The sequence below is a fragment of the Oncorhynchus nerka genome, linkage group LG8 (genome assembly GCF_034236695.1).
Source record: "Oncorhynchus nerka isolate Pitt River linkage group LG8, Oner_Uvic_2.0, whole genome shotgun sequence".
NCBI classification, from domain to species: Eukaryota; Metazoa; Chordata; class Actinopteri; order Salmoniformes; family Salmonidae; genus Oncorhynchus; species Oncorhynchus nerka.
Window position 1 is genome coordinate 31210172 of NC_088403.1, and position 22536 is coordinate 31232707.

At 46.9% G+C, this 22536-nt stretch overlaps 1 protein-coding gene across 7 annotated transcripts in view; it reads right to left on the reverse strand.

Moving 5' to 3' along the window:
- Window positions 1-22536, reverse strand: part of LOC115133129 (signal peptide, CUB and EGF-like domain-containing protein 1) — a 160949-nt gene that overhangs the window by 62813 nt on the left and 75600 nt on the right. For 2 of the 7 annotated variants that reach the window (XM_029666042.2, XM_029666041.2), the window contains exons 7-9: window positions 20632-20685; window positions 15881-15970; window positions 8611-8727 (exon numbers count right to left, since the gene is read on the reverse strand). In XM_029666042.2, coding sequence (XP_029521902.1) covers window positions 8611-8727; window positions 15881-15970; window positions 20632-20685 — 261 coding nt within the window. The remainder of the gene's footprint in view (window positions 1-8610; window positions 8728-15880; window positions 15971-20631; window positions 20686-22536) is intronic. The other 5 variants (XM_029666044.2, XM_029666043.2, XM_029666047.2 and 2 more) reach the window with 3 other exon arrangements.

Consider the following 22536-nt stretch of genomic DNA (forward strand, 5'->3'; position numbering starts at 1 on the left):
GAGACAAGGCAAGAAGGGCATTCTATGCCATCAAAAGGAACATAAAATTCAACATACCAATTAGGATCTTGCTAAAAATACTTGAATCAGTCATAGAGCCCATTACACATTATGGTTGTGAGGTCTGGGGTCCGCTCACCAACCAAGATTTCACAAAATGGGACAAACACCAAATTGAGACTCTGCATGCAGAATTCTGCAAAAATATCCTGCGTGTACAGCGTAGAACACCAAATAATGAATGCAGAGCAGAATTAGGCCGATACCCACTAATTATCAAAATCCAGAAAAGAGCCATTAAATACTACAACCACCGAAAAGGAAGCGATTCCCAAACCTTTCATAACAAAGCCATCACCTACAGAGAAATGAACCTGGAGAAGAGTCCCCTGTGGGGATGTTCACAAACATACCCCACAGAACCCCAGGACAGCAACACAATTAGACCCAACCAAATCTTGAGAAAACAAAAATATAATTACTTGACACATTGGAAAGAATTAACAACAAAAAAACAAAGCAAACTAGAATGCTATTTGGCCCTAAACAGAGAGTACACAGTGGCAGAATACCTGACTACTGTGAATGACCCAAACTTAAGAAAGCTTTGACTATGTACAGACTCAGTGAGCATAGCCTTGCTGTTGAGAAAGACTGCCATAGGCAGATCTGGCTCCCAAGAGAAGATAGGCTATGTGCTCACTGCCCACAAAATTAGGTGGAAACTGAGCTGCAATTCCTAACCTCCTGTGTATGGCCATATTAGAGACACATATTTCCCTCAGATTACACAGATCCACAAAGAATACGAAACAAACCCAATTTTGAAAAACTCCCATATCTACTGGGTGAAATCCCACAGTGTGCCATCACAGTAGTAAGATTTGTGACCTGTTGCCACAAGAAAAGGGCAACCAGTGAAGAACAAACCCCATTCTAAGTACAATATTTATTTATTTTCCATATTTATATATATTTTTTTACTATTTGCACATCGTTACAACACTATATATAGACATAATATGACATTTGAAATTACTTTATTATTTTGGAACTTCTGTGAGTGTAATTTTGACTGTTTTTTAAATTATTGTTAATTTCACTTTTGTTTATAATCTACCTCACTTGCTTTGGCAATGTTAACATATGTTTCCCATACCAATAAAGCCCTAGAATTGAAATTGAATTGAGAGAGCACCTCTGTGATTGCATTGCACACACATCTGGGCTGCCAGGGGCCAGCTGGTAGTTAGGCCTCTATTAACGACGGCATAGCTCATTAAGGCTCTCCTACATATGATGTACCATAATGAGGACCTCACTCAGGGAGGGGAGAGCTGGGGAGGGAAAGAGGGATGGAAAGGAAATGAGAGCAACGAACGGAGCGGAGACGGAATGGGGATGTCTTATGTTCCAACCTTCTCAGTCCTCACTCTCTCACTCATTCAATCTTCCACTCTCTATGTCCACAGATCTATCTCTCACTCTCCCCTTATCTCTTGTATCTGCCTCTCATTTTAGATATCTCTTTTTGTTCCCATCTCCATCTCTCTTCCGTTCTCAATCATTTGAATCTCTCTAAGTGTCTGGGTGTGAGAACAGAGGTGTCATCTGTCAACGCATACACACACACACACGCACACAAACACCCACACCCATCTTCCATCAATCTCCCATTCCTGTTTGACATTTACCACCGGTTCGATCGATACCCTGCTTCATCTGCGATCAATAGGTCCATTCTGAGCCCTGCTGCTCCCTGAAGATAACCAGCCAATAGCAGCTCATTACCATCTTCTTACAGCCATCTGCCTGAATGGCTTGTTGACTGACTGGCTGGTTGACTGTCTACTGGCTGGCTGACTAGCTAACTGTCTACTGGCTGGTGGGCTGACTGGCTAACTGTCTACTGGCTGGCTGATTGACCGGCTGGCTTACTGGCTGGCTGACTGGATGAATGACTGACTGACTAGTTGGTTGGTTGGCTGGCTGACTGGGTACTGACAATCTACTGGATGACTGGCTGGCTACTGTCTACTGTCTAACTGACTGACTGGCTGTCTACTGACTGACTTTCTACTGGCTGACTGACTACTGGCTGACTGTCTACTGGCTGACTGACTGACTGGCTTATTGTCTACTGGCTGGCTGACTAACTGACTGACTGGTTAACTGACTGACTGGTTAACTGGCTGACTGGCTAACTGTCTGACTGACTGGCTGAATGACTGACCGACTGGCTGGGGACACTGCTGCTGCTGGGAAGGCTGAGGGCCAAATGGGAAGGGCTAACATGGGCTAAGAGAAACAAACGCACTGGCTTACTGCTCCTTGCTCCTCTTAGGATAGGAGGTTGTGGGCCCAAGGCAGCACTAGGATCTGTGTTTGCAGTGAGAAACCAACACTATATGAGATATGAAAACAGAACACAGTGTTGCTGCTAAGTTCATTTTTATTTAACCTTTATTTACTGCTAAGTTATTGCTAAATTAACCTGAGCCCTGAGCTGATGCAGAGGAAAAGCCTTGTGATGGTGGTTTAGGGTTCAACAGACGATTAGGATCGATTGAAATGACAACAGTGTAGGATAAATAATTGGCCGGTAATGAGAATATGGCTGAACGTTGACCTCTGGCCCTTGACCTCAATACAGTAAGTAGAACAGAGGGATCAATTGGAAGGTCATTGTTGCATAAGATGCTTGTGAGTCGATAAAAGTCCTCTCAAAAGACAAAGATAGGAGATAGAGAACGGAAAGAGGGAGAGGCAGCAAACAAGACAGAAAGAAAGAAAGAAAGGAAGAAAGAAAGAAAGAAAGAAAGGAAGAAAGAAAGAAAAGGAGAAAGAACGTTTGTATTGTAACATAAACTGCAGTCATCGGGGATAAAAACCATTGGAGAGAGAGTGAGAGTGAGAGAGAGATGAGGAATGTGGAAGCTCTTTGGCTGCTGCTGCAGGCTTATCTCTGAGCGCTCGCGTAGCCTTGGTACGCACCTCGGGAAAACTGTGTAGTTTTACAAAATATTTACAGTAAAAAGCCATTCATTTGAGGAAACCTGAACCTGTCCAAATCATTTGGGGACGGGAGAAGGGGGATCTACTGTTCATAAAAAGCAGCGTTTACCTCAGTGTGACCACCTCAGGCTGCTAATGTGGGAGACGATTTATCAGAGGACTTAAACAGCCCACTCTGTTTGCTTTGTCCCTAAAGACTCTCCTCCGTCTAATAACAGAGGCTCTATGGGCTGCATCTGGGCCAAGAGCAACTCCTGTAAAGAGCAACACAACAGTAAAATAAAACAGCAGGCAGGGCCGACGCCGGCCTGACGGAGGGAGAGCCGGAACGGTTGAGGGCCGGAGCTGGGCCAGAGTCATGTAAGGTGATGGAGATAGGAGTGTTATTGTGGAGATTACTGGGCCTGACATGTTAATACCGTGGGCTGTTGAGAGCGTTGGCACATTCTGGAGGCTTTCTGTCTGGACGAGTGGGGGTTTATGGGGAAGCGACTCCGTACAGTAGCTTCCAGCCTCTTGAGGGCACAAAGTGATAGTGAAGCTATGACAATAAAGCTAGTGGGAGCGGTAGGTGGGAAGGTGAGGGTGAGAATCAAAGGTGTTGCTGACTATGATACAGTTCATTTACTGAGATTAACTGAGCCACATAAAGTATGTCCCCTTATAAACCAACGAGCTTGTAGCCTATCACCTGGTTTCTCCTTGTCTGTGTTAAGGGACTACAGTAATGGCTCTTTGACTGGATTACAGGATGTGTGTGTGTGTGTGTGTGTGTGTGTGTGTGTGTGTTCAGGCGTTCGCTGGTACTGGGGAGTGGAATGCAGGCCAGTGAAGACATGTCCATACACACACTGTACAACTGAGCAGCTCAGTCTCCCTGCACCAACCAACCAACCACACTCACTCACTCACTCACTCACTCACTCACTCACTCACTCACTCACTCACTCACTCACTCACTCACTCACTCACTCACTCACTCACTCACTCACTCACTCACTCACTCACTCACTCACTCACTCACTCACTCAGTCACTCACACTCACACACAATGAAAATGTGTAAACACACACACACGCACACAACTCATCCACCCCCCGACATGCACCTTCTAATCAAACATCTGGAAACTGTTCACAAAATCACTTTTCTTCTCCCTCTCTCCTTCCGCCTCTCCCTCTCCCCCCTCCGTCTCTCCCTCCGTCCGCAGAAGAGCCCTGTGATAAAAACGCCTCCTTCCATTGGCGCGTCTGTCATCGCGGAGCGAGGGAACCGTCTCGTCTGTCAGCTCAGATGAAAGGCTGTTTATCAGACGCCTGGGATTTAAACATGCCCTAAATAGTTTATATTGAAATGATTATGTTAGGGGGGGGACAGAGCAGAGAGACAGAGGGCTCTGCCTACAGTACCTCACAGCATGACATTTACCTCCCCGCTAACTACTAACCCCACAAAACCACAAACTGCTGTCTACAATACTCTATCTACATTAACAGCACATCACTACCCACTATCTCTATGCTATAAAACACCTCTACCCCCTGGGCCTATCTGCAAATTACAACACACCACTGGCACAACCCAATATGCTATAACACATGACAAAGGAGCTGAACTACGGGAAAAGGCGGGCTGAACAGGCCCCCATTAACATCGACGGGACTGTCGTGGAGCGGGTCGAGAGTTTCAAGTTCCTTAGTGTCCACATCACCAACGATCTATCATGGTCCAAACATACCAAGACAGTTGTGAAGAGGGCACGACAAAACCTTTTCCCCCTTCAGCAGACTGAAAAGATTTGGAATGGGTCCCCAGATCCTCAAAATGTTCTACAGCTGCACCATCGAGAGCATCCTGACCAGTTGCATCACCGCCTGGTATGGCAACTGCTCGGCATCTGACCGTAAGGCGCTACAGAGGGTAGTGGGGACGGCCCAGTACATCACTGGGGCCAAGCTCCCTGCCATCCAGGACCTATATACTAGGCGGTGTCAGAGGAAAGCCCATAAAAGACACCAGTCACCCAAGTAACCCACTGTTTTATCTGCTACCGCACAGCAAGCGGTACCGGAGCGTCAAGTCTAGAACCAAAAGGCTCCTCAACAGCTTCTACCCCCAAGCCATTAGACTGCTGAACAAGTCATAAAAATCGTCACCAGACAATTTACATTGACCCCCCTCTTGTATACTGCTGCTACTCGCTGTTTGTTTGTTATCTATGCATAGTCACTTTGCCCCCACCTACATGTACAGATTACCTCAACTAGCCTGTACCCCTGCACACTGACTAGGTACCGGTGCCCCCTGTATATATCCTCATTATTCTTATTGTGTTACTTTTTATTATTACTTTTTATTTTAGTCTACTTGGTAAATATTTTTTCTTCTTCTTGCACTGTTGGTTAAGGGCTTGTAAGTAAGCATTTCACGGTAAAGTCTACCCTTGTTGTATTTGGCGCATGTGGGAAATAAAGTTTGATTTGATATGATTCATTACACAGTAGAGCACAGTCACACACTACACTCCTTATGGGTCAGCTCAGCTGTGATATCGGCTAGCTTAGCCAAGACCCTATCAGCCCATTTCATCTGTCCCAGATCAGGAGATCTGTGTGTGCCGTTGCCAAGGTTACAGGAAACTTTGGTCCATGCAGGGGGCAGCATGGCGACAAGGCCAGGGGAGTTGTACATGTGGCCAAGCCCCAGTGGACATTAGGGAGCATGAGACAGACAGGCAGTCTAAATGGTCTGAATAAAATGTCTTTAATGATCAATAAAACCCCTGGCTGACTGACTGGGCTCAGGGAGAGATGATCTGTCCTGGACAGAGACAGACTGAAGTAATGCTGGCTGGAGACTGGAGAGGAGTTCAGAGTTTATAGTTGAGGTGGGTGAGTCCAGTCAGTTCAGGGTATTAATACCCCACCATGGGAAGACAATGACTGCATGGTATTTTCCTTCCTGATATGCTTGAGTGCCTGTGTATTCAGTGTGGATGTGTGTATTGATTGCGTGCACGCACATGTGTGTACATGCACCGTGCCTTCATGTGTATGTCTATCATGTAAGTAGGTGGGTGTGTGTGTGTGTGTGTGTGTGTGTGTGTGTGTGTGTGTGTGTTTGCAGTCAGCGGCAGATGGCTCCCTCCATGTTTTCCTGCTCCATCCCTCCACCCTTCATGCCCAGCTGATGGATGGGGATGGGTGATGGATGTGGTGCTGTCTGTGCTGTCTCACAGCTCCAGCTCAGATCAGGTCAAACACTAGTGGATTTATGGAGCCCAGGGGCCTAACTCAGCCACATTATCTGGGCGGTACACAGCCGGACTGCAGCCCTATCCATCTTCTCCACTCAACTGGCCCCCGGAAAACACAGGAGAGGCTAACTTTTCATTTTCCTGCACCATAAAAGCTTGGTTGTCCTGTTAAGCGCACAAATCAAAGGCCGAGACAGACGGGACACAGACGGGAGACAGACGGGAGACAGACGGGACACAGACGGGAGACAGACGGGACACAGACGGGAGACAGACGGGACACAGACGGGAGACAGACGGGAGACAGACGGGACACAGACGGGAGACAGACGGGAGACAGACGGGAGACAGACGGGAGACAGACGGGAGACAGACGGGAGACATACGGGAGACAGACGGGAGACAGACGGGACACAGACGGGAGACAGACGGGAGACAGACGAGAGACAGACGGGAGACAGACGGGACACAGATGGGAGACAGACGGGAGACAGACGGGACACAGATGGGAGACAGACGGGAGACAGACGGGAGTGGAAGTTGTTCACACAAGCTGCTGGGGTTTGAACTTGACATTGGAGCGACAGACAGACTAGATGTTTTCTCACACTGCAACCAACGCAGGGCTGGACCCTTCCAGTCAAAGCTGACCTTGTTAGCAGACAATGACGTGGCCATGGAGGATTCTACGATATATCATTATCAACAGATTTCTATGACCATAATGGTGTGTCTGATATGATGTGTCCAAACAACTGAATGAACGATATGCCTCTTCTCTTTGCTGGAGATGACGGATGCTGTTAGGTAGTAATGCTCTCTGTAACCCCCCTCTGTTGTATCTCCCCACTATACAGCTGGGTGGCTCTGTGTCAGTCTGTGTGTGTGTGTGTGTGTGTGTGTGTGTGTACTATATGTGTGTGAGAGGAAAAGAGAGAGACAGTGCAGCGTGGGCCTCATTGTTCAAACAGCTGAAAGTTTGCCGACGAGTCGTCTGCCTGCCAGCCAGACAGCCCCGGCTCCAGTATTTCACACACTTACATGCCACATTCTCAAACTTCTTGACACGAAATACACACACACACAGACACGTGGTCACACAGGAACACACACACGCACACTTGGTCACACAGTTACACACGCACACACACACACACACACTTGTTCACACAGGTACACACACGGCATTGGACATAAAGAGTCGCCGCCATGTAACCTACAAGTCATTGCTATGGCGACTCCTATAGCAGTTCCCCTCCTCAAACGTGTCTTGTCACATGTGGGCAGAGTTGGGTTGAGCAGCGAAGTAACAGCACTCCCCACATCCTCAGTGTAGATCTTCAACTATTCTGATGTGAACCAACTCAACTCAACAGCCCGAGGAAAACTTTTTGTTTTCTCTTCCCCAGTCTCTTCTTCAGATCAGGGCAGATGAAGGAACGGAGATTAGGAGATGAGGAGAGAAAGTAGCCACTATGCTCTTGAGATTGCACCCAAGTGTGTCTCATGCAAGCCAGACCACAGTGTAGCTGTTCCTCAGCCCTATCAATGATCCCTGATACAAATCAACAATACCACTCCACACGAAGGCACTGTATTTTCCATTAGGGTGACCCTGGGGTCAGAAACATCAACCGCCCCCTGTTTGTTTAGGGACAAGCCTCAATCAACTATCCGCTAAAATAATCCATTTCACTGTGTCTATGTGGCAGCCCGGCAGGGCCTTGGCCACTGCCTTTGACGTCACGGGCGAAATTTGGGAAGTGGAAACACTTAGCGGCAACATCAACAACAGCAGCACTGCCAGTGACCGCGCCGGAGACCGGAGCCTCTCTCTGCTCCAGGCGAGGAGGCGAAGTGAACTTCGCGACGCAGGGTTGGTTGGTCTTGGCCCAAGATCACTCAGATACCACTCATACCAGCCACAGATACCAGACCCCTGGACCACCTCCACAAAGGATCCTCTCAACTCAGTACCGTTCAATACCACATAACCTTGCCCATATTGCGTTATAATGGCAAAGTACGGTTGAGTGCTGATACAGAATGAGTCCTCACAGCACTAGCAGTGTGTTTTCAAGATGAAACGAGCACACTAAAGGGTTGGGTGCTATCAAGGCATGAGTTAAAGCCGTCCGTCACATAGAGAGAGAGAGAGAGAGAGAGAGAGAGAGAGAGAGAGAGAGAGAGAGAGAGAGAGAGAGAGAGAGAGAGAGAGAGAGAGAGGAGAGAGAGAGAGAGAGAGAGAGAGCGAGAGGGAAGTAAAGAAGATAGAGGAGAGCCGTAGGGGACAGTAGGGCCACACGGACACACACACACACACACACCTATACACTGACCTTTGCAGGTCTTGCCGTCTGGCTGCAGGGTGAATCCCACGGGGCAGCTGCAGCGGACCCCTGTAGCCGTGTCCTTGCAGGTCCGGTCACAGCCGCCATTGTTCACCGCACAGGTTTCTGGGTGAAACAAAAATATACAGTGGGAGAAAAGAGAGGAGGGGCGGGGGGGCAGGGGAGGGGTGTTAACCTACTGACTGGCACGCATATCTAAAGAGCAGAACGGAGTCTAAAGAGAGAAACAGTAGACAGCGAAGATATGACGGGTGGGTTGAGAAGAGGCTGCATACAATGGGGAAATACACAACAGGGTGACGTCGTGTACTCAGGGCATTTGGCTATTCCATCATACCCATTCAGACTTCATTTCCACGATACTAAGCCCGTGTCAAGACATTGTAGTTGTCCATCAGACCAGTGACAGGTTATGAGACGGAACACAGTTGGATTGACAACATGTTACAGACCGACTATAAACTCAGGATTCTGTTGAACATCATTGATTGGAACACCTAGCAGACCAAATGAGAGAAAGACAGATTTCTACCAAACATATACAGGAGAATAATGGGCAACATATGCTGATAAGGAGAGGAACTCAGTAGCCGAGTTAAGACAGGTGTGTCTTGTTTCCAAAAAAACGTCAACATTTAGTCAAAAACGATACTGAAGGTGAAGTAGAGAAAACACGAGTCTATAATATAGTCAGTGGTGGGATCGAGTAGAAGTACTTAGGACCGAATGTGTGTATTTTGACTCCAGGAAAAATGTTCTTGTATGTGGCGAAGATAAGGTTTGCTCTGACTTGTGAATATTGCCTGAGCTAATCCCAAAACAAACAGCACCTAATGGCATCTCCACTTCACCTGCGCAGCCCATTGTTGCTTTAGGAAAGCTGAGCTCACTAATCCCCAATGGGTGTCAGAAACTGCTGAGGACGGTGAAACGGTACACTGCTTTTAGAACGGGGCTCAATAATAGGCTACTATATTTAATAAAGAACAGTTTCAGATTAAAACTATTTGGGTCTGGCAGGCTTCTGATATGTCCTGGGAAAGAAACTCAGTTGACTGTGCTTAGCTAAAGGGATAGTTCATCTACTTCCCCAAACTCGTGGATACCATTTTTATGTCTCTGCGTCCTGTACGAAGGAAGTTAGAGGTAGTTTCGAGAGCAATGTTTACTAGCTTAGCACAAAGACTGGAAGTCTTTGGGTACAGCTAGTGATAATGCTAGTTAGCATTGGCTCGCAAAACTACCTCTAACTTCCTTCATACTGGACACAGAGGCATAAAAATGGTATCCACGAGTTCAGCCAAAATCACAAACTATCCCTTGAAAGGTGACAGAAGACACTGAAATGGCTCTGGCTATTTGGACATGGACTTGTATGCAAATGAGAGATGGTGCACTTGTCTCTCTGGCACCTATTCCCAGCTCATTAAATGCAAAGAGGTTCTGTGCCTGCTTTAAGGGAGGAGGGGAGAAGATAAACCCTTTCAGACAGGCTAGCTAACATGCCCGGCTCTAGAGGTCACAGCATTAGCATAATACTGTCAATGACTGCAGTGTCACGGACTGACGGCATCTCATCGTCGGGCTGATCCGACATGGCCGTCTGTTTGCAGCTAAAGCAAACGGCAGGTGGGTGCTGTGAGAGCCAGCATGGTCGCCAGTTTCTACCACCACCGGGAACCTGTCAGTGCCAAAAAGGCTCTACTTCAATGAGGCTGCTGGTGTGTTTCATAGAACTGCAGATACCTTTTTGGGGTACTTAACCTGATTCCTAGAAAAGGAAAACAGAGGGAATTAGGGGAAGGAGAGATACTCTATACTCCTGGTACACTACATGACCAAAAGTATGTGGACACCTGGTCGTCGAACATCTCATTCCAAAATCATGGTCAATAATATAGAGTTGGTACCCCCTTTGCTGCTATAACAGCCTCCACTCTTCTGCTTTGCACTAGATGTTGGAACACTGCTGCAGGGACTTGCTTCCATTCAGCCACAAGAACATTAGTGAGGTCGGGCACTGACGTTGGGCGGTTAGGCCTGGCTCGCATTCTGCGTTCCGATTCATCCCAAAGATGATCGATTTCCGTATGGACCTCGCTTGTGCATGGGGGCATTGTCATGCTGAAACAGGAAAAGGCCTTCCCCAAACTGTTGCCACAAAGTTGGCAGCACAGAATCGTCTAGAATGTCATTGTATACTGTAGCATTAAGATTTCGCTTCACTGGAACTAAGGGGCCTAAGCATGAACCATGAAAAACAGCTCCAGACCATTATCCCCCCCCCCCCATCAAACTTTACAGTTGGCACTATGCATTGGGACAGGTAGCATTCTCGCGTTTCCAATGCTACAGAGTCTAATGGCGGCTAACTTTATACCACTCCAGCTGACGCTTGGAATTGCGCATAGTGATCTTAGGCTTGTGTGCGGCTGCTCGGCCATGGAAACCCATTTCATGAAGACTAACAGTTATTGTGCTGATGTTGCTTCCAGAGGCAGTTTGGAACTCGGTAGTGAGTGTTGCAACCGAGGAAATAATAATTGTACACGCTACGCGCTTCAGCACTTGGCGGTCCCGTTCTGTGAGCTTGTGTGGACTACTACTTCGCGGCTGAGCTGTTGTTGCTCCTAGACGTTTCTACTTCACAATAACAGCACTTACAGTGGACCGGGGCAACTCTAGCAGGGCAGATATTTGACGAACTGACTTGTTGGAAAGGTGGCATCCTATGGTGCCACGTTGAAAGTCACTGAGCTCTTCAGAAAGGCCATTCTACTGCCAATGTTTGTCTATGGAGATTGCATGGCCGTGTACTTGATTATATACACCTGACAGCAATGGGTGTGGCTGAAATAGCTGAATCCACTAATTTGAAGGGGTGTCCACATACTATTGTATATAATAGTGTAGCTTGTCTGATGGGTGCTGTAGGGTACGGCAGCGGACCCCTGTAAACTTCCCACTCAGGTGTGTGTGTGTGTGTGTGTGTGCATGGGGCTGTTCATGGGTCAGAGTGATTTATACTACTGAAAGCAATGGGCCCTATCATTAGCTTAGCGTGAGTCCTGCTCAGAGCCCCTCTCCTGCTCTGATGAGCCAGGCCCGCCCACCCCCAGGGCAAGAGGCTGCACACAGGAACACAGACCCGCCAAAACACACTCTGATTGATGTACTGGACATGCCCAGCCTACCCCCGAACAGCCCCTCTGAACCCCCCCTCTCCCATTTTGAATGTTTATGTCTCATGCACACTGTATTGCAACGATGCTACAATGGCTAACGCTCTTCTATTCACAGCCATCCTTTCCACTTCCCTGTGTCTCAATTTCATTGGCTCTAGTCAACATGCTGATGCTGACAGAGGAAGAGGGACAGGGTAATACCTCTTTTTTTAGAAAAGGGTAGTGAGGGTTTTGGGGGAGTTTCTTTGGGAGACATTCTGGGGGAGATTGACGGTTGGAGGGATCCGTTCAAGGGAACCAGCTCTCATCTCCGTGGTGACAGATGAAGATTACTCGTCTGTCTTGTTTGTGTGAGCAGCGGCTGCAGGGCCAGTGGTGTGTTGGCTGAGAGCCAGTACAAACCAACAGAGACACCCCTGACTTGCCCACCCCATAACCCCATCATCACGCCCCTACACCTCACTGTCTCTCTGTCTGTCTGTCTCTCTCTCCTCTCATCCATCTCTAAGATGCCTGCCATGCTCACACATGCTCTGGGCAGACTTGACTGACCTGCTCTGCTGACATCAGGAGTGGGGAGATACACACACACACACACACACACGCACGCACGCACACACACACACATACACGTCCCACATACTCTTCACACACACACAGACATGCTGACCAGTCAAATCTCCATGCAGCCTCTCGCTCTCTCAGTAAGACATCGTCTCTCAGAGAGGACACATGTTCTATTGATTAAGAGGGAGTCATGAGAAAAGAGGAGTGGTTGTGCTTTATTAAGCATCATGCCAAGTCCCATCAACCCTCCACACACATACTGACTGAGCTGTAGGGGCACGATCGTCTTTCAGCAGGGCCTAGCTAACAGGATCCCCCTTCACTGTTGTCATGGGCACCTAATCCAGCTGTCAGCGCTGCCCCCGTCCTGGAATCACGCTATCCACACACACACACACGCCCAGCTCATCTGTCCTAGGTGAGTGGTTTATTTGGACTCCTCAGCAGCCGAGGTCAGTGTAGCTACAGCACCCCCCCCCCCCCCCTTCTCTCTCACACCCAGCCTTTGAAAAGACCTGACTTTTTCTGTGCTTTCACTTTCTTCACTCTTTCCCTCTCTCTCTCTCTCCCTCTCTCTCTCCCTCTATCTCTCTCTCTCTCCCTCTCTCTCTCTCTCCCTCTATCTCTCTCTCTCTCTCTCTCTCTCTATCATGCTTTCCTCCATCGATTTTTCATTATAGCCCAGGTCCAGTTTAATCTGTCTTGATCAATCTGGGCTCCAGTGCTTTGGGACAAGGACTACGGCAGTGTCTGCAGAGAAAATAGCAGCAGCAGAAGTACAGAGAGAGTCCGGAACGCCGTGTGTCAAAGCAGGCAGACAAATGGAGCACGGTGTCAAATCTAACATGCTGCTGCGGGACAGACCAGGCCAGTTCAGGGCTGTTCTAAAGACTTCCATAGTCTCCTCCTCTACTATAGCAATACCTACAGTAGGTCTATTCACCCCTGCTAAAGATAATTTGTTTCAATTATAATTTTGACTTGCTTGGAAAGAATGAAGTGAGATTAAACTAGTGGAAATTAGATGACAATGGCAATCAGACCTGTGAAGAAGGAAAGAAAATCTGCAACTAAAAAAGTGAGGCTAAAAACATCTCAATAACACAGGTCATATAGAGCGGGCTAAAAACATCTCAATAACACAGGTCATATAGAGCGGGCTAAAAACATCTCAATAACACAGGTCATATAGAGCGGGCTAAAAACATCTCAATAACACAGGTCATATAGAGCGGGCTAAAAACATCAATCATTGTGAGAGACAGAGATATCCAATGATGGGGGTTATAGAAAACATGGCGGATACAGTGTTGGAATGAAGGGGAGGAGCATCAACAGTGACGTCATCAGGTATGAAAACAACAGGAACTGAATCAGGCTGGGGAAGAATTCTTCAACGGAGGGAAGATGAGAAGGATGGAAAAGTGAACATTTAGAGGAGATAGGTGGAGTTGTGTTATCTACAATCAAGCCCCCCTCACCCATTTACTGGCCAAAGTCGTCACCTGTTTAAGTAAGATCTGCCTCTGTATGGGAGAAATCCTGCAGGCACGAACACATAACAGTAACAGTATATATACGAGCCCGGGATGTCTGCATGACTGACTGACTTAGGTCTCCATGTTGGTAAACATACAGGCTGTACATTGTACTGGATCCACTTCTGCCTTTGAAAACAAAAGAGTCAAATAAAGCAGACAGAACCATAAGAAACCGAGAGGGAAATGCTGCTCCGAGGCTCCCAGGTTTAAGGAAGTGCAGTTTTAGTTAGGTATTAGTGGGGGTTCACCCGTTTAGTCTGGTTTAGTGGTTAGTCCAGATTAGTTGAGATATTTCCATTAAAGGGAGACATATTGCAACCACACTTTAACAGTCAGGTAGAACTTCACAGGGGCCTCGAGGTCTGAAAGAGGGAAAAGAAAGGGTCACAGGGACAGACTATGTACAGAACGGTGTCATCTAGGAGTTGGTTGGCATACGTTGTCTGAGATCCATGTTGTTCGTCCCTTCCCACCAACCCCGTGGAGTGATTTCCTTTCAACAGTCAGTCACTACTGTTGAAAGGATGCATCTTCCTCCACTGAGTCGGGAAAGGGTTCACTATTCACACTTTTTTTATTCAGTTGTACATTCATTGAAATGAGTTTTATACTAATTGACTGAGTCATCCATTGATGAACCTACAGTGTAGATACAGTATCTGGAGCCTGTCTCTCATGACGGTGCCCGGGGCTTGCATGAAAGCTCTTTATGCCACGATGTGGCTGTTCGAGTGATAATGCTCACTTGAATAGCAAGTACTGTAGGCCAAACGAGTGCATACTTGAGGAGTAGGGTGGCAGTCCGAAACGGGAAGATGGCGAGGGGCATATGGTGATAATGAACTGTGAAGGGCCCCCTGAAAGACATCCCTTGAGGAGTAGGGTGGCAGTCTGAAACGGGAAGATGGCGAGGGGCATATGGTGATAATGAACTGTGAAGGGCCCTCTGAAAGACATCCCTTGAGGAGTAGGGTGGCAGTCTGAAACGGGAAGATGGCGAGGGGCATATGGTAATAATGAACTGTGAAGGGCCCTCTGAAAGACATCCCTTGAGGAGTACGGCTTCAGATATGTTGGTACTGCAAGGGTCAGGCTAGGACACGTAACTGGCCAAGGGGACTGAGATGGAAATGATGCCATAGGATGGATGGGAAGATAAAGGTCACCAACATTAAAAGACGTAGGTGTCTATTCAATCAAAACCGCTATCTGGAAGAAGGCAAGGCAAGCACAGCAGTAGAGTTTATTGAATAAATGAATCCAAAAGACACATTCTCACAACATAAGATTGATGATTTGTCTTCACCCGGAGACTTCCAGGTGGTGGATTTGATTGAATGAAGCCCTATGTCATCCATTATAGGCAAAGGGACTCTGCAGATAGAGACCCTTCAAAGATACTAGCTGAGATGTTCTCCATGGCAACGCCAAAGATATAATGGGATGGATCTGGAACGCCTCCTCGTGTACTGTCCCTCCAAGCCATGAGTATCATCAGGGGCAAGGAAGGACTGAGGGTGTTTAAAACCTCACAGGAACATTTGCACCTTAATAGTGAACAGTGAAACCGTGTCAAAATGGTCAAAGTCCCGAGTTCTTCAAGACCTTTTTCATTGTCCATAAACATTCCTTTATGTCTAAAGACTCCGCAGTACTTGAGGAGTAGTGCCTGACCACCAGTCTAATCTTTGGAGGGACGTGTAGCTGCCTACAGGAGTAACTGTTAGTTACTGCGGGAACTCTAGAGAACATGTCTCTTCTGCCGAGACGGGCGATGGGGAGAGGTGGGAGCAGGGTTGGAGAAGTTTACCAACAGGCTGGGACCTTGTGGGTGGACATAGAGGGTACCAAGGACTTTCATAAAAATAAAAATACAAAATTGAGAGAGAGAGAGAGAGAGAGGAAAGGGGAGGATACAAGCACAAGCGCCATGGCAACACATAGAAAGAGGAAGAAAAGAGTTACCCATAAGAAGCCGCCGTTTCACCCGCTTGTCCACATCAGCTATTGACGTGGCATTGAACTCAGAGCTCTCAATTGCAGCCTCATCTCTCTCTAAAACACAAGTGACAAGGGGACAAACAGTGAGCAGTAAGGTTAATGAGAAGCCCAATGTCCACCGCCCGCTGCCGCCCGAGACGTCAAGTCAAGTCAGCCCCTCTTGGCATTCGAGCAAAACCAAAGCCAAGAAGCAAGAAGCCATGAAAAAGCGCCAAAATCCCTGTTAGAGTGTTAATCCCAAAAACAAATCCAAAAGTCCCAGATAGCAAAAAAAAAAAGTTTAAATGAGGGTAAGGGTGGGGGTAGGGGACAAAAATAGAAGTTCAAATAAAAATATAATTTAGTGGGGGTGTGGGGGAGTTGGTTGACGTTGATGTTGTAGCCGTTGCTGTTTCTGTCTTCCATATCAAACGGCCACACACACTCAGCAATGATTCCCTCACATCCGAAAGGGAGGAAGAGGGGGAAGAGGAAAGGAAGGAGGAGTAGAGGGAAGGATGAGCAAACATGTCCAAGACAAGCTGCATGAGTGTTGGGTAAGAAGCAGGGGGGTGAGGATGACAACAGAAGAAAGGGAGAGGGTGACGCCAACGGGTAAGAGGCTATGCTAGCCACCAGATCCAACAGACACTACAGAGGGAGGGAGCAACTACAAGGACTTCAGAATGACAACATGAAGGGATGAGAGAGAAGAAGAGAGAGGAAATCCCGTCCCATCGTGGGCCACAATGGGAGAAGTAAATGGGAGGAGGAATAAATGGGGTTGGGGACTAGTGGGGGGGCGATGGAGAGGGCATGCATAGAGGAGAGGAGAAGGAGGTCGTCTGGGGGCAGCGCTGGTTGCCTGTTTGTCTATGGAACACATCACAACTGGCTTTAACAGTCAACGCTGGAAACCATGTTCCCAAGCTGGCGGGGGGGGGGTGAGAAGTGAGAAGGGAGAGGGGAAAGGTCGGGGATGGGGTTACGGTTAAGATGAACATGCAGATATGCAGCTGAGCATACACAGATATGCATGAGCAAACGCTGTGTTAGAGTGGATGGGCTGGGGTGGTGAGGAGCTCTACTGGGCCTTGGGAAGAGTGGGAGTCTTTCACTGGGACGTCAGAGTCATTAGGCTCTGAATGAGCATCTCTCTCTGAAGAACTGAATGGGGGGACAGGCCAGGGCACTGCCACTCAGTACAATGGAACTAGGACTGTCTTTGATGTACAAAGTCCTATGGAGGGGGATTTTGGTGAGGAAGGGGTAACTAAAGCCCCCCCCCCCGTCACCCCTGGCTTGGCCCGTTACTGGTCTTTCTCAGGCGGTTAGTTTGGGAAGGTTTGGTAGACAAAGTGAAGGACTCTCTGAAGCAGTGTTCACGAATGAATGGATGCTTTCTGTCTCTCAACTAACGGTTTGGTGTGTGTGTGTATGAGTGCGTATGTGCATGTATGTGCGTGTGTGTTTGTGCCTGTCTGTGCGTGTGTATATGGGTGACTGTGCGTGTGTATATGGGTGACTGTGCGTGTGTATATGGGTGACTGTGCGTGTGTGTATATGGGTGACTGTGCGTGTGTGTATATGGGTGACTGTGCGTGTGTGTATATGGGTGACTGTGCGTGTGTGTATATGGGTGACTGTGCGTGTGTATATGGGTGACTGTGCGTGTGTGTATATGGGTGACTGTGCGTGTGTGTATATGGGTGACTGTGCAATTACGTGCTGGTGTATAGATGTGAGTGCTTGTGAGCGTGTGCATGCTTGAGTGCGAGGGTGTGTGCACGTGTGTATGAGCGTGTGAACGTGTGTGTGTGAGTGGGTGGTTGTGTAAGAAAGGGTGAGGAGGAGGAGAAGAGAGGACCCCAGGACTCTCCTAAGGGGCTACAAGGAATCAACAGTTCTAAGGCCAGTTTAGAGGAGGCCTTCTGAGGGGGGTTGTTTAGACTGGAGCAGAACTTACACAGGAAATAATCACTGAAGAGAGGGAGGAATGAATCCATAGCAGTACACTACAGCTAAGAGGAGAACAGTAATGGTAACCAGTAACGATGCACTGTAACAAAACAGGAGGACAAGAGTTGGTTGCTATTAATGTAACCGCAATTCAAGGAGGGAAAAATGAAAGAAAATACAAAATCTGAACAAAAAAACAAATGTAGAACAGTAGGATCTCCCATGCAGCCGGACAGACAGAAACACAGACAGGCAGAAGGGTTGCGTAGATTAGTGACAGAGGTATGGTGAGGACAGACGGACGGGCTGACAGACACGGAGAGCGTGTCAGATTGAGAATGCATGCGGCTGGCTGGGATGACGGCATGACGGAGGTGTTATTGAGAAACAGGCAGGGTTACTGGTCCCTGTTTCTACAGGTGGATGAGGGAGGAGGTGCTGATGGGTGGGGGTGGGTGGATGACGTGGGTTTCGGGGGTTGCCACAGCAACAGGATTTAGTTTGCTTGTTGAGGCCGTTGTACTGTACTGTTAGGGGGAGGGGGGCATATTGCAGGTTGGAGGAGGGGGAGTTGTTTGGAGCGATGTTTGTTTTTGGTTTGGGTGGGTAGCTCTATGTAACGTTAGATCAGGCTGCAACTGAGATGTTCACTCTAATCCTGTATCATTGTTTAATTAGTTCCCCCAGAGTCTTTAATTGAATTCCCTTTTATAATCTTAATTAAGGATTTAACCCTTTTTGAATTGAATTTGAACATGGATGCTCAGACAAGACAGGCAATCAGTAACTATCACCAGAAAGCAGGAGGAGGTAGGTAGGGAGGAAGAGGAGGAGGAAGAGGAGGAGCACCAGAGACAGCACTACACAAAGGTGGGTCAAAGGTGGGCCCAGTGACAGAGCAGTTGGGACACTCAGACCACAGAGGAGCCTTTCCTCTTGCCAGAGAGAAAAAGACACGGGACAGAGGGAGAAGGAGAACAGGGTTTCTCTCTTTCTTTCATTCTTTCGGATGTTTTCCACTTCTTCCGTGGATGTCGTGGGTCCTCGCATGGCTGGAAAGGAAAAGGTTACGGGCACAAAATGAAGGCAGTTCTGTGAGATTCTGTGAGAACACAGCATTGATGATACTGTATAGTAGAGATCTGTTTGTGGGGAGAGAGAGAGGGCTTCTCCAGTGTTCTAGTACAGCAGGAATGACAACACACAGAAAAGGGGTTTATTTGTGACATGACAGAAGACCTGTGTGTGCGTGCGTGTGTGTGTGTGTGTGTGTGTGTGTGTGCGTGTGTGTGTTTTAATTCTAGTTAGAACAGGGATTGCAGGGATCATCAACTAGATTCAGCCACAAATTGACTGCAAATTGACCGCAAGAAGCCCAAACATATAGAATATTTGACTAAAACGATAATTTCAAACCTTGCTTATAATTGCATCACGTCTATTATGGGTGGGAATACTTAAATCAATTCAAGCTGATTTCCTGGTGTTTTTACAGTCTTATGTCCAACAATGGAACAAAATAATAATAATAATAATAAATAAATAAATAAATAAACATTTTGCTCTGAAAACCACCCGCAGGACACATTTGGCCCACGGGCCTTCAGTTGAGGAACCCTGAGGTATTGTGTTCAGTGTCTTGCCTAATCTCAGATGCATCTGAACTTAGTCAACTCCAGAAATGGTTTAACTCCTTCTGGGGGCAAATGTACAGACTTTGACTAACTGGTATAATGTAACACAAGAAAAAGAGTGTGTATCTGCCAATCTGCTTTAGCTTGCCACGGATTTTGCAACTCGGTGGGATAAACCTTGTTTAGGAGCTATGGAGAAACAAGGGAGTCTGTAAATCACTGTCTCGTTACGGACAGACAGACAGACACCGCCAGGCTCCCTTTGGAACACTCCGGGAACGTTCAGGAACGTCTCTGTGCACCAAAAAAAAATGGAAGTATTTATTTTTTTAAAGGCAGAAAAAAAATACTATTTGGTACGTCCATGCCTCCACACTTGCCAAATGTGGGACTGGGGTCCGTTGGAAGGAAGGCAAAGAAGAAAAAAAACATGAAAAACTCTTTCACTTACCTGGAACCTCTCATTTATCTTCTGCAAATTCCCCCAGAAAAAAAATCATGAACATTTCCTCTCTGTTCGGCTTCGGAGCCACCATAGCCACGGGATACGGGCCACAATGACAGGCGGGCGTAAAAGTTAGCCATTTGGCAAACAGTGGCATGCAGGCCTGGCGTCTCTCGGGCTGGCGATGGGCATGCGTTACACTGACTTGGCTAGTTTTCCCGGCGTAATGAAGATGATGAATGTGTTTTTCAACTTCTGAGACGTCTCAACTATTCATTTTCCAGTTTCCACCACAGCCCTACCTACTGATCAAACCCCCTCTATTCCTTCTTTCACTCCCTGACACGTTAACACACTACTACTACTACACTGACTACTCTGTCGGCAGTCAAAGTGCATGTTTGTCTGGGAGTGTGTATATTGGTACAGGTGTAATTGTGTGATTAAAAGAGAAAGAGAAAGAGAGAGAGAAAGAGAGAAACAGCCAGAGAGAGCGACACATAAAGGAAAGAGACACTGAATGATCATACAACTCCCCTCTACGACATTGCAAATCAGCTATTTTCAACATGCACTGGAAGCCAGGTTTTTTGAGTACACATTTAGATGGGGAGAATTCTTTACTCCCGCTTCTCCCCATGCCACGATCTCCAAAAACAGGGTGAGCAGTCTTCAGGCCCCAGACAGGAAATAATCACCATCGTCATCATGAAATTCCGGGCGACATTTTCGGGGTGCAACAGAGCACAGATCTGTGTAAAAATACTGTAAAACTCATTATAATCTGTCAGCGGGATTACAGATCGTTGAAGAAAAATGTATAATTGAATCACACTGCCAGATTATAATGAGGTTTACGGTATTTTCACACAGATTTGTGCTCTTTTGCACGGCGAAAATGTCGCCCTCCATCTCTATTCAATTACTCACAGCTTCAAGTTACTCACATCACTTTGTGTATATTTGCAAGAAAAAAATAAACATTTGAGAATGCACTTTAAGGTTGGTTGATTATCTATAAAATGTAAATATGTTACTGCGCTCTCTCTAACGCTCTCTCACTCATCCTGTCCATCTCTCTTGCTCTGTCTCTCTCTCTCTCTTTCTGAATGTATCAGGGGCTCAATCTCTCCCCCTCTGTCTTTTGTTGTAAGTGTATAAATAAGATGAGGCCGGGGTAGGGAGAGAGGGCTCAGGGGTGAAGTTAACTCATCCCAAAGCCCTTCTCACCAGTTTCTCTCACACATCTATAACATCTACTGCAAAACAGATGAGAAATAATAGAGCTTTAACAGTAATATGTACTCTAATGTGCACTGAGTAACAGTACCAGTCAAAAGTTTGGACACATCTACTTATTCCAGGGTTTTTCTTTATTTTTACTATTTTCGTTTTGTAGAATAATAGTGAAGACATCAAAACTATGAAATAACACATATGGAATCATGTAGTAACCAAAACAGTGTTAAACAAATCAAAATAGATTTTAGATTCTTCAAAATAGCCACCCTTTGCCTTGATGACAGCTTTGTACAATCTTGGCATTCTCTCAACCAGCTTCATGAGGAATGTTTTTCCAACAGTCTTGAAGGAGTTCCCACATATACTGAGTACTTTTTGGCTGCTTTTCCTTCACTCTGCGGTCCAACTCATCCCAAACCATCTCAATTGGGTTGAGGTCAGGTGATTGTGGAGGCCAGGTCATCTGATGCACCACACCATCACTCTCCTTCTTGGTAAAAAAAAGCCCTTACACAGCCTGGAGGTGTGTTGGGTCATTGTCCTGTTGAAAAACAAATGATCGTCCCACTAAGCGCAAACCAGATGGGATGGCGTATCTCTGCAGAATGCTGTGGTAGCCATGCTGGTTAAGTGTGCCTTGAATTCTAAATAAATCACTGACATTGTCACCAGCAAAGCACCCCCACACCATCACACCTACTCCTCCATGCTTCACAGTGAGAACCACACATGCGGAGATCATCTGTTCACCTACTCTGCATCTCACAAAGTCATGGCGGTTGGAACCAAAAATCTCACATTTGGACTCATCAGACCAAAGGACAAATATACACCAGTCTAATGTCCATTTCTCCTGTTTCTTGGCCCCAGCAAGGCTCTTCTTACTATTGGTGTCCTTTAGTAGTGGTTTCCTTGCAGAAAATTGGCCATGAAGGCCTGATTCATGCAGTCTCCTCTGAACAATTGATGTTGAGATGTGTCTGTTACTTGAACTCTGTGAAGCATTTATTTGGGCTGCAATTTCTGAGGCTGGTAACTCTAATGAACTTATCATCTGCAGCAGAGCTACCTCTGGGTCTTCCTTTCCTGTGGTGGTCCTCATGAGAGGCAGTTTCATCATAGCGCTTGATGGATTTTGTGACTGACTTTCATGTCTTAAAGTAATGATGGACTGACATTTCTCTTTGCTTATTTGAGGTGTTCTTGCCATAATATGGACTTAGTCTTTTACCAAATAGGGCTATCTTCTGTATACCACCCCTACCTTGTCACAACACAACTGATTGGTTCTAACCCATTAAGAAGGAAAGAAATTCCACAAATTAACAAGGCACACCTGTTAATTTAAATGCATTCCAGGT